The sequence below is a fragment of the Chiloscyllium plagiosum genome, unplaced genomic scaffold, assembly GCF_037043375.1.
Source record: "Chiloscyllium plagiosum isolate Xiang-an unplaced genomic scaffold, Cpla_swu_hap1 HiC_scaffold_35, whole genome shotgun sequence".
In the NCBI taxonomy this organism is placed as follows: Eukaryota; Metazoa; Chordata; class Chondrichthyes; order Orectolobiformes; family Hemiscylliidae; genus Chiloscyllium; species Chiloscyllium plagiosum.
This window is the reverse complement of record NW_028270173.1, coordinates 257,440-270,061: the sequence shown is the minus strand read 5'-3', so window position 1 is coordinate 270,061 and position 12,622 is coordinate 257,440. Positions and strand designations below refer to the sequence as shown.

General features: G+C 54.2%; 1 protein-coding gene across 2 annotated transcripts in view; it reads right to left on the bottom strand.

Moving 5' to 3' along the window:
- The window catches only part of LOC122548191 (uncharacterized), a 91,863-nt gene that overhangs the window by 31,781 nt on the left and 47,460 nt on the right, over positions 1 to 12,622 (bottom strand). For both annotated transcript variants that reach the window (XM_087978806.1, XM_087978807.1), the window contains exon 7: positions 9,003 to 9,160. In XM_087978806.1, the coding sequence (XP_087834932.1) occupies positions 9,003 to 9,160 (158 nt within the window). The remainder of the gene's footprint in view (positions 1 to 9,002; positions 9,161 to 12,622) is intronic.

Here is a 12,622-nt window from a genome sequence, read left to right as displayed (position 1 = left end):
AGAGATAGTGAGGGACTGACAGAGAGAGACCCTCAGAGATAGTGAGGGACTGACAGAGAGAGACCCTCAGAGATAGTGAGGGACTGACAGAGGGACCTCAGAGATAGTGTGTGACTGACAGAGAGACCCTCAGTGATAGTGAGGGACTGACAGAGGGACACTCAGAGATAGTGAGAGACTGACAGAGAGACCCTCAGAGATAGTGAGGGACTGACAGAGAGACCCTCAGAGATAGTCAGGGAGAGACAGAGGGACCCTCAGAGATTGTGAGGGACTGACAGAGGGACCCTCAGAGAGAGTGAGGGACTGACAGAGGGACCCTCAGAGATAGTGAGGGACTGATAGAGAGACCCTCAGAGATAGTGAGGGAACGACAGAGGGACCCTCAGAGATAGTGAGGGAGAGACAGAGGGATCCTCAGAGATATTGAGGGACTGACAGAGAGACCCTCAGAGATAGTGAGGAACTGACAGAGCGAGACCCTCAGAGATAGTGAGGGACTGACAGAGGGACCCTCAGAGATAGTGAGGGACGGACAGAGAGACCCTCAGAGATAGTGAGGGACTGACAGAGAGACCCTCAGAGATAGTGAGGGAGAGACAGAGGGACCCTCAGAAATAGTGAGATAGTGAGGGAGAGAAAGAGTGACGCACGGAGATAGTGAGGGAGAAACAAAGGCCCCCTCAGTGATAGTGAGGGACTGACAGAGAGACCCTCAGAGATAGTGAGGGACTGACAGAGAGACCCTCAGAGATAGTGAGGGACTGACAGAGAGACTCTCAGAGATAGTGAGGGACTGACAGAGAGACCCTCAGAGATAGTGAGGGACTGACAGAGGGACACTCAGAGATAGTGAGGGACAGACAGAGAGACCCTCAGAGATAGTGAGGGACTGACAGAGAGACCCTCAGAGATAGTGAGGGACTGACAGAGGGACCCTCAGAGATAGTGAGGGACTGACAGAGAGACCTCAGAGATAGTGAAGGAGAGACAGAGGGACCCTCAGACATAGTGAGGGACTGACAGAGAGAGACCCTCAGAGATAGTGAGGGACGGACAGAGGGACCTCAGAGATAGTGAGGGACTGACAGAGAGAGACCCTCAGAGATAGTGAGGGAGAGACAGAGGGACCCTCAGAGATAGTGAGGTACTGACAGAGGGACCCTCAGAGATAGTGAGGGACGGACAGAGGGACCTCAGAGATAGTGAGGGAGAGACAGAGGGACCCTCAGAGATAGTGAGGGAATGACAGAGGGACCCTCAGAGAAAGTGAGGGACTGACAGAGGGACCCTCAGAGATAGTGAGGGACTGACAGAGAGAGACCCTCAGAGATAGTGAGGGACTGACAGAGGGACCCTCAGAGATAGTGAGGGACGGACAGAGGGACCTCAGAGATAGTGAGGGAGAGACAGAGGGACCCTCAGAGAAAGTGAGGGACTGATAGAGAGACCCTCAGAGATAGTGAGGGAACGACAGAGAGAGACCCTCAGAGATAGTGATGGAGAGACAGAGTGACCCTCAGAGATAGTGAGGGACTGACAGAGAGACCTGCAGAGATAGTGAGGGACTGACAAAGTGACCCTCAGAGATAGTGAGGGAGAGACCGAGTGACGCATGGAGATAGTGAGGGACTGACAGAGGGACCCTCAGAGATAGTGAGGGAGAGACAGAGTGACGCATGGAGATAGTGAGGGACTGTCAGAGCGACCATCAGAGATAGTGAGGGACTGACAGAGTGACCTTCAGAGATAGTGAGGGACTGACAGAGAGAGACCCTCAGAGATAGTGAGGGACTGACAGGGAGAGACCCTCAGAGATAGTGAGGGACTGTCAGAGAGAGACCCTCAGAGATAGTGAGGGACTGACAGAGAGAGACCCTCAGAGATAGTGAGGGACTGACAGAGGGACCTCAGAGATAGTGTGTGACTGACAGAGAGACCCTCAGTGATAGTGAGGGACTGACAGAGGGACACTCAGAGATAGTGAGGGACTGACAGAGAGACCCTCAGAGATAGTGAGGGACTGACAGAGAGACCCTCAGAGATAGTCAGGGAGAGACAGAGGGACCCTCAGAGATTGTGAGGGACTGACAGAGGGACCCTCAGAGAGAGTGAGGGACTGACAGAGGGACCCTCAGAGATAGTGAGGGACTGATAGAGAGACCCTCAGAGATAGTGAGGGAACGACAGAGGGACCCTCAGAGATAGTGAGGGAGAGACAGAGGGATCCTCAGAGATATTGAGGGACTGACAGAGAGACCCTCAGAGATAGTGAGGAACTGACAGAGCGAGACCCTCAGAGATAGTGAGGGACTGACAGAGGGACCCTCAGAGATAGTGAGGGACGGACAGAGAGACCCTCAGAGATAGTGAGGGACTGACAGAGAGACCCTCAGAGATAGTGAGGGAGAGACAGAGGGACCCTCAGAAATAGTGAGATAGTGAGGGAGAGAAAGAGTGACGCACGGAGATAGTGAGGGAGAAACAAAGGCCCCCTCAGTGATAGTGAGGGACTGACAGAGAGACCCTCAGAGATAGTGAGGGACTGACAGAGAGACCCTCAGAGATAGTGAGGGACTGACAGAGAGACTCTCAGAGATAGTGAGGGACTGACAGAGAGACCCTCAGAGATAGTGAGGGACTGACAGAGGGACACTCAGAGATAGTGAGGGACAGACAGAGAGACCCTCAGAGATAGTGAGGGACTGACAGAGAGACCCTCAGAGATAGTGAGGGACTGACAGATAAACCCTCAGAGATAGTGAGCGAACGACAGAGAGAGACCCTCAGAGATAGTGAGGGACTGACAGAGAGACCCTCAGAGATAGTGAGGGACTGACAGAGAGACCCTCAGAGATAATGAGGTACTGAGAGAGAGACCCTCAGAGATAGTGAGGGACTGACAGAGGGACCCTCAGAGATAGTGAGGGACTGACAGAGAGACCCTCAGAGATAGTGAGAGACTGACAGAGAGACCCTCAGAGATAGTGAGGGACGGACAGAGAGACCCTCAGAGATAGTGAGGGACTGACAGAGAGAGACCCTCAGAGATAGTGAGGGACTGACAGAGAGAGAGCCTCAGAGATAGTGAGGGACTGACAGAGAGCGACCCTCAGAGATAGTGAGGGACTGACAGAGGGACCCTCAGAGATAGTGAGGGACTGACAGAGAGACCCTCAGAGATAGTGAGAGACTGACAGAGCGACCCTCAGAGATAGTGAGGGACGGACAGAGAGACCCTCAGAGATAGTGAGGGACTGACAGAGAGTCCTGCAGAGATAGTGAGGGACTGACAGAGAGACCCTCAGAGATAGTGAGGGACTGACAGAGGGACCCTCAGAGATAGTGAGGGACTGACAGAGAGACCCTCAGAGATAGTGAGGGACTGACAGAGGGACCCTCAGAGATAGTGAGGGACTGACAGAGGGACCCTCAGAGATAGTGAGGGACTGACAGAGGGACCTTCAGAGATAGTGAGGGACTGACAGAGAGAGACCCTCAGAGATAGTGAGGCACTGACACACAGACCCTCAGAGATAATGAGGGACTGACAGAGAGAGACACTCAGAGATAGTGAGGGACTGAAAGAGAGAAACCCTCAGAGATAGTGAGGGACTGACAGAGAGAGACCCTCAGAGATAGTGAGGGACTGACAGAGGGTCCCTCAGAGATAGTGAGGGACTGACAGAGGGACCTTCAGAGATAGTGAGGGAATGACAGAGCGACCCTCAGAGATAGTGAGGGACTGACAGAGGGACCCTCAGAGATAGTGAGGGACTGATAGAAAGACCCTCAGAGATAGTGAGGGAGAGACAGAGAGACCCTCAGAGATAGTGAGGGACTGACGGAGGGACCCTCAGAGATAGTGGGAATGACAGAGGGACCCTCAGAGATAGTGAGGGAGAGACAGAGGGGCCCTCAGAGATAGTGGGGGACTGACAGAGGGACCCTCAGAGATAGTGAGTGTCTGACAGAGAGAGACCCTCAGAGATAGTGAGGGACTGACAGAGAGACCCTCAGAGATGGTGAGGGACTGACAGAGGGACCCTCAGAGATAGTGAGGGACTGACAGAGAGACCCTCAGAGATAGTGAGGGACTGACAGATAGAGACCCTCAGAGATAGTGAGGGAATGACAGAGGGACCCTCAGAGATAGTGAGGGAGAGACAGAGGGACCCTCAGAGATAGTGAGGGACTGACAGAGAGACCCTCAGAGATGGTGGGGGACTGACAGAAGGACCCTCAGAGATAGTGAGGGTCTGACAGAGAGAGACCCTCAGAGATAGTGAGGGACTGACAGAGAGACCCTCAGAGGTGGTGAGGGACTGACAGAGGGACCCTCAGAGATAGTGAGGGACTGACAGAGAGACCCTCAGAGATAGTGAGGGACTGACAGATAGAGACCCTCAGAGATAGTGAGGGACTGACAGAGGGACCCTCAGAGATAGTGAGGGAATGACAGAGAGACCCACAGAGATAGTGAGGGACTGACAGAGGGACCCTCAGTGATAGTGAGGGACTGACAGATAGAGACCCACAGAGATAGTGAGGGACTGACAGAGGGACCCTCAGAGATAGTGAGGGACTGACAGAGGGACCCTCAGAAATAGTGAGATAGTGAGGGAGAGAAAGAGTGACGCATGGAGATAGTGAGAGAGAGAGACAAAGGCCCCCTCAGAGATAGTGTGGGACTGACAGAGAGACCCTCAGAGATAGTGTGGGACTGACAGAGAGACCCTCAGAGATAGGGAGGGACTGACAGAGGGTCCCTCAGAGATAGTGAGGGACTGACAGAGCGACCCTCAGAGATAGTGAGGGAATGACAGAGTGACCCTCAGAGATAGTGAGGGACTGACAGAGGGACCCTCAGAGATAGTGAGGGAATGACAGAGCGACCCTCAGAGATAGTGAGGGACTGACAGAGGGACCCTCAGAGATAGTGAGGGACTGACAGAGAGACCGTCAGAGATAGTGAGGGACTGACAGAGTGACGCATGGAGACAGTGAGGGTCTGACAGAGGGACCCTCAGAGATAGTGAGGGAATGACAGAGCGACCCTCAGAGATAGTGAGGGACTGACAGAGAGACCCTCAGAGATAGTGAGGGACTGACAGAGAGACCCTCAGAGATAGTGAGGGACTGACAGAGGGACCTCAGAGATAGTGAGGGACTGACAGAGGGACCCTCAGAGATAGTGAGGGACTGACAGAGAGACCGTCAGAGATAGTGAGGGACTGACAGAGTGACGCATGGAGACAGTGAGGGACTGACAGAGGGACCCTCAGAGATAGTGAGGGAATGACAGAGAGACCCTCAGAGATAGTGAGGGACTGACAGAGAGACCCTCAGAGATAGTGAGGGAATGACAGAGCGACCCTCAGAGATAGTGAGGGACTGACAGAGGGACCCTCAGAGATAGTGAGGGACTGACAGAGAGACCGTCAGAGATAGTGAGGGACTGACAGAGTGACGCATGGAGACAGTGAGGGACTGACAGAGGGACCCTCAGAGATAGTGAGGGAATGACAGAGCGACCCTCAGAGATAGTGAGGGACTGACAGAGAGACCCTCAGAGATAGTGAGGGACTGACAGAGAGACCCTCAGAGATAGTGAGGGACTGACAGAGGGACCTCAGAGATAGTGAGGGACTGACAGAGAGACCCTTAGACATGCTGAGGGACTGACAGAGGGACCCTCAGAGATAGTGAGATAGTGAGGGAGAGACAGAGTGACGCACGGAGATAGTGAGGGACTGACTGAGAGACCGGCAGAGATAGTGAGATAGTGAGGGAGAGACAGAGTGACGTTCTGAGATAGTGAGGGAGAGACAGAGGGACCCTCAGAGATAGTGAGCAATGAGGGTTTCCTCTCTTTTTCCTTCTTCTCCTCCCTCCCTCCCTCTCTATCTCTCTCCTTCCTTCATTCCCTCCCTCTCCCTCCCTTCCTCCCTCTCTCTCTCCCTCCCTCCTTCTCTCCCTCCCTTCCTCCCTCCATCTCTCCTCTCCCTCCCACTCTCTCTCTCTCCCTTCCTTTCTCCCTCTCTCCCTCACTCTCTCACTTGCCCTCTCTCTCTCCATTCCCCCACCCTCACTCCTTCCCTTCTTTCCTCTCTCCCTCCCTTCCTCCCTCTCTCTCTCCCTCCCTCCTTCTCTCCCTCCCTTCCTCCCTCCATCTCTCCTCTCCCTCCCACTCTCTCTCTCTCCCTTCCTTTCTCCCTCTCTCCCTCACTCTCTCACTTGCCCTCTCTCTCTCCATTCCCCCACCCTCACTCCTTCCCTTCTTTCCTCTCTCACTCCCACTCTCCCTCTCTCTCTCCCTCCTTCCCTCTCTCTCCCTCCCTCCCTCCTTCTCTCCCTCTCTCCCTCTCTCTCTTCCTCCCTCTCTCCCTTCCTCCCTCTCTCCCTCCCTCCTTCTCTCTCTTCATCCCTCTCTCTCTCCCTCCCTCTCTCTCCCTGCCTCTCTCCCTCCCTCCTTCTCTCTATCTCCCTCCTTCCTCTCCCTCTCGCCCTCCCTCCTTCTCTCCCTCCTTCCTCTCCCTCTCTCCCTCCCTCCTTCTCTCTCTCCCTCCTTCCTCTCCCTCTCTCCCTCCCTGCTTCTCTCCCTCTCTCCGTGCCTCCCTCTATTCCCCCTTCCTCTCTCTCCCTCCCTTTCTCTCCCACCCTCTGTCTCCCTCCCTCCCTCTCCCTCCCCCCTCCTTGTCTCCCTCTCTCCCTCCCTCCTTCCCTCCTTCCTCCATCCCTTCCTCCCTCTCTCTCTCTCCCTCCTTCCCTCTTTCCCCCCTTCCCTCCTTCTCTCCCTGCCCCCTCCCTCTCTCCCTCCTGGATGGTGTTGAGCTTCTTGAGTGTTGTTGGCGCTGCCCCCTTCCAGGGCAAGTGGGGAGTATTCCCTCACCCTCCTGCCTTGTGTCTTTTAGATGGTGGATAGCCTGTGAGGTGTCAGGTGAGTCACTCGCTGCAGGATTCCCAGCCTCTGACCTGCTCTTGTAGCCATTGTGCTTGTGTGCATGTCTGTGAGTGAGCGAGAGTGTGTGTGTGTCTGTGTAAGTGTGTGTGAGAATGTTTGAGAGTGAGAAAGAGAGTGTGTCTATGTGCGTGGGTGGGTGTATATGAGAGACAGAGTGTGCATGTGAGCGTGCATATGTGTGAGAGAGAGTGTGTGTGTGTGTGAATGTGTTTGTGTGTGAGTTGTATGAGTTTGCGTGTGAGTGTCTGTGTGTGTTTATGTGAGTGTGTGTGGGTAGTTGTGTATGAGAGTGCGTGAGTGTGTTTGTGTGTGAGTGTATGTGCATCTCTGTGTGTGAGAGAGAGAGAAAGTGTGAATGAGTGTGTGTGGGTGAGTGCATGTGTGAGAGTATATGTATATACGTGAATGTATGTGAGTGAGTTTGTGCATGAGCGTCTTTGCTTGTGTGTGCGAGTGCATGTGGATGGGTCTGTATGAGAGAGTGTGTGGGCATGTGAGTGTTCGTGTTGATCTGTGTGTTAGTATGTGAGAGATAGTGTGCGTGAGAGAGTGAGTGAGTGCGTGGGAGTGTGAGTGTGTATGTGTGAGATTGAGTGTACATGTGTGTGTGTGCATGTGTGTATGTGTGAGAAAGAGTGAGTGTGTGAGCGGGTGTATGTGAGTGTCTGTGGGAGTGTGTGTGTGTGTGTGAAAGTGTGTGGGGATGTGTGTCTGTGTGAGTCTGAGTGTGGGAGTGTATGTGTGTGAAAGTGGCTGGGAGTGTACGCATGTGGGAGTGTGCATGTGTGTATTTGAATATGTGTGTGTGGGAGTGTGTGTTTAAGCGAGTATGAGTGTTGTGTGTGTTTGTGTGTGCGAGTGTGCATGTGAGTGTCTGAGTCTGCATCTGAGGGTCTGTGTGTGTGCGTGCATATGAGTGTGTATGTCTGTGAGTGTGTGTGGATGGGTGTGTATGAGACAGAAAGTGTGTGTGAGAGAGAGTATGAGTGTGAGAGTGTGTGTGAAGGTGTATGCATGTGAGTGTGTGTGAATGAGAGAGAATACATGTGTGAGAGAGTATGTGTGTCTGTGAGTGTGGGAGTGTGCGTGTGTGTTTGAGGGTGTGTGTGTTGGTGTGTGCATGTGTGTTTGAGTGTGTGTGTGTAAGTGAGTGTATGAGAGAATGTGTGTGCGTGAGTGAGTGAGCGTGTTTGAGTGTCTGAGTCTGCACATGAGTGTCTGTGTGTGTATGTGCATGTGAGTGTGTCTGTAAGTGTGTGTGGATGTGTGTGTATGAGAGTGTATGAGAGAGAGAGTGTGTGTGTGTGAGAGAGAGAATGTGTGTATGTGAGAGAGAGAATGTGAGTGTATGTGAGTGAGAGAGTGTGCATGTGTGTATAAGTGTGTGTGTGTGTGTGCATGAGTGTGTGGGTGAGAGTGTGTGTGTGCGCGTGTGAGAGTGTGTGCATGTGAGTGTGAGAGAGAGTGTGTTGCGCATTTATGTGTGAGTGTATATGCGTGCATGTGAGTGTGCATACGTGTGAGTTTGAGAGAGTGTGTGTGTGTGCATGTGTGAGTGTGTGTGAGAGGATGTGTGTGTGTGAGAGGATGTGTGTGTATGTGTGTGTGAGAGAGAGAGTATGTGAGTGTTTGTGTGTTTGCTCTGATGCAGCACCCCACCGTCAGCCTGAATGACAATCAGAAAGTGGTGATTATCGTCATTGTTCACACCTTCTAGTAAACCTTCTGTGGCAGTGAATTGTCAGTCATCACTAGAGGGGTACATGCTCTGTGGCTTTTAATCCAGAGCCACTAAATTTAGATTCCACCCTCTGCCAGGATAGGAATCCAGCCCATGCCCCCACACGATTACCCTGGCCCCTGGCAGTCTGCACTGGCATTACCTCCAGTACCTACCCATCATTGGCTCTGTTTAACTACCTCCTGCCCAGAGCAGTCACCCTGGTTTTCTACTGTACCCTCCTTCCTGATTGCTTCCCCCCACCACCACCACAAGGACTACAGGACAGTCCCAGCTGAGCACTTGCTCTGTGCTAACCTCCAGCAGTGAGCCACAAAGTAAACTGAGTTCAGGTAGTTGACATTGTCTTGAGCCAGGGTCTGATTGAATTTCTCCACCTGTCTCTTCAGTCTCCTGGGTGGAGTTTTCACAGTCTTGCTGTAGATAAACCGCTCAGAGAAATTGGTCAGGAACACCTAGAGGGTATGGAGAGGGACAGTGAGCACTGTAAGGAAGATCCCACACTGTGGAAATGTGTTGCTGGAAAAGCGCAGCAGATCCCACACTGTCTCTACCTGGAGCCTGTCTGCCAGAGAGAGCTGAATATTTCAGCATCTTCCCCTCCCTTCATGTGTCCCTCTATCACAGCCCCATCAGGAGAAACCCTGGATTCACCATAAAATCCAGCAAATTCATAAAAACCCAGAGGATAGACTTCACAAGGCCACACAACACTGGGAACTGGGCCAGTCACAGGGAATTAGGTCAGTCACTGGCCACTGGGACAGACACTGGACACTGGGACAGACTCTGAGCACTGGGACAGTTACTGGGCACTGGGACAGTCACTGGGCACTGGAGGCACTGGGACAGACACTGGGCACTGGGACAGTCGGTGGGCACTAGGCTAGTCACTGGACTCTAGGACAGTCACTGGGCATTGAGCCAATTATAGGACACAGGGACAGTCACTGGACACTAGGTCAGTCACTGGGCACTGGTCAGTCACTGGGCTCTGGGACAGTCACTGGGCATTGGGCCAATTATAGGACACAGGGACAGTCACTGGGCACTGGGCCAGATGCAGAGCACTGGGCCAGTTACAGGGCATTGGGTCAGTCTCTGGGTACTGGGTCAGTCAGTGGGCAATGGGCCTGTCACTGGGCACTGGGTCACTCACTGGGCTCTGGGACAGTCACTGGGCACTGGGTCAGTCACTGGGATTTGGGCCAGTGCTGGCTCTTCCAGTAAAGGGTATGGTTGTGAGTATGAATGAGGCTGGGGAGTTGCAGGTGAAGGTTGGAATGACGATGTTGTGGGGAAGTCAGGTTTCTGGTGCCAGGTAGGGCCCAAGGCTGGCTATCTGGTCTTCCCGAGTGGAATTTGTTCAGGGAAGGGAGGAAAGGGAGGAAGGAGGTCGGGGAGCAGTGCTGGCTGAGGAGGAACACAATGTGTCGGAGTTACAGAATAAAACATGTCCAATGATATTGCTCAGTGCTGTCTATAGACCACCAGCTGGTGGGAAGGATGTAGTGAATGTGCAGCAACTCACAGAGAGAGGTGAGAGCTGAGAACTAATTATAACGGGCAAGGTTCTCACCCGGCGGGTACTGAGGGTGTGGAACGTACTGCCTGGAAATGGGGGTAGGCAGCTTCAACTGGGGCATTCCAGAGGGTCATCGGATGGGGGCATTCCAGAGGGACAGAGGTTGGGGCATTCCAGTGGGACAGAGGATGGAGCATCCCAGAGGGTCATCAGATGGGGCATTCCAGAGGGACAGAGGATGGGCCATTCCAGAGGGACAGAGGATGGGGCATCCCAGAGGGTGAGAGGATGGGCCATTCCAGAGGGACAGAGGATGGGGCATCCCAGAGGGTCATCGGATGGGGGCATTCCAGAGGGACAGAGGATGGGACATTCCAGAGGGACAGAGGATGGGACATTCCAGAGGGACAGAGGATGGGGGCATCCCAGAGGGACAGAGGATGGGGCATCCCAGAGGGACAGAGGATGGGACATTCCAGAGGGACAGAGGATGGGACATTCCAGAGGGACAGAGGATGGGACATTCCAGAGGGACAGAGGATGGGGGCATCCCAGAGGGACAGAGGATGGGGCATCCCAGAGGGACAGAGGATGGGACATTCCAGAGGGACAGAGGATGGGACATTCCAGAGGGACAGAGGATGGGACATTCCAGAGGGACAGAGGATGGGGCATCCCAGAGGGACAGAGGATGGGGGCATTCCAGAGGGACAGAGGATGGGGCATCCCAGAGGGTCAGAGGATGGTCCATTCCAGAGGGATAGAGGATGGGGCATTCCAGAGGGACAGAGGATGGGACATCCCAGAGGGACAGAGGATGGGGGCATCCCAGAGGGACAGAGAATGGGGCATTCCAGAGGGACAGAGGATGGGACATCCCAGAGGGTCAGAGGATGGGGGCATTCCAGAGGGACAGAGGATGGGGCATTCCAGAGGGACAGAGGATGGGGCATCCCAGAGGGATAGAGAATGGGGCATTCCAGAGGGACAGAGGATGGGACATCCCAGAGGGACAGAGGATGGGCCATTCCAGAGGGATAGAGGATGGGGCATTCCAGAGGGACAGAGGATGGGGGCATTCCAGAGGGACAGAGGATGGGACATTCCAGAGGGTCAGAGGATGGGACATCCCAGAGGGATAGAGGATGGGGGCATTCCAGAGGGACAGAGGATGGGGCATCCCAGAGGGTCAGAGGATGGGCCGTTCCAGAGGGACAGAGGATGGGGGCATTCCAGAGGGTCAGAGGATGGGACATTCCAGAGGGTCAGAGGATGGGACATTCCAGAGGGTCAGAGGATGGGCCATTCCAGAGGGACAGAGGATGGGATATTCCAGAGGGACAGAGGATGGGACATTCCAGAGGGACAGAGGATGGGCCATTCCAGAGGGACAGAGGATGGGGGCATTCCAGAGGGACAGAGGATGGGACATTCCAGAGGGTCAGAGGATGGGACATTCCAGAGGGTCAGAGGATGGGGCATCCCAGAGGGTCAGAGGATGGGCCATTCCAGAGGGACAGAGGATGGGGGCATTCCAGAGGGACAGAGGATGGGACATTCCAGAGGGTCAGAGGATGGGACATTCCAGAGGGTCAGAGGATGGGCCATTCCAGAGGGACAGAGGATGGGATATTCCAGAGGGACAGAGGATGGGACATTCCAGAGGGACAGAGGATGGGGCATTCCAGAGGGACAGAGGATGGGGCATCCCAGAGGGTCAGAGGATGGGCCATTCCAGAGGGACAGAGGATGGGGGCATTCCAGAGGGACAGAGGATGGGACATTCCAGAGGGTCAGAGGATGGGACATTCCAGAGGGTCAGAGGATGGGCCATTCCAGAGGGACAGAGGATGGGATATTCCAGAGGGACAGAGGATGGGACATTCCAGAGGGACAGAGGATGGGACATCCCAGAGGGTCAGAGGATAGGGCATTCCAGAGGGATAGAGGATGGGCCATTCCAGAGGGTCAGAGGATGGGGGCATTCCAGAGGGTCAGAGGATGGGCCATTCCAGAGGGACAGAGGATGGGACATTCCAGAGGGACAGAGGATGGGGCATTCCAGAGGGATAGAGGATGGGACATTCCAGAGGGATAGAGGATGGGGGCATCCCAGAGGGACAGAGGATGGGGCATTCCAGAGGGATAGAGGATGGGACATTCCAGAGCGACAGAGGATAGGACATTCCAGAGGGATAGAGGATGGAGCATTCCAGAGGGACAGAGGATGGGGCATGCCAGAGGGACAGAGGATGGGACATTCCAGAGGGATAGAGGATGGGGCATTCCAGAGGGACAGAGGATGGGGCATCCCAGAGGGACAGAGGATGGGGCATCCCAGTGGGATAGAGGATGGGGACATTCCAGAGGGACAGAGGATGGGACATTCCAG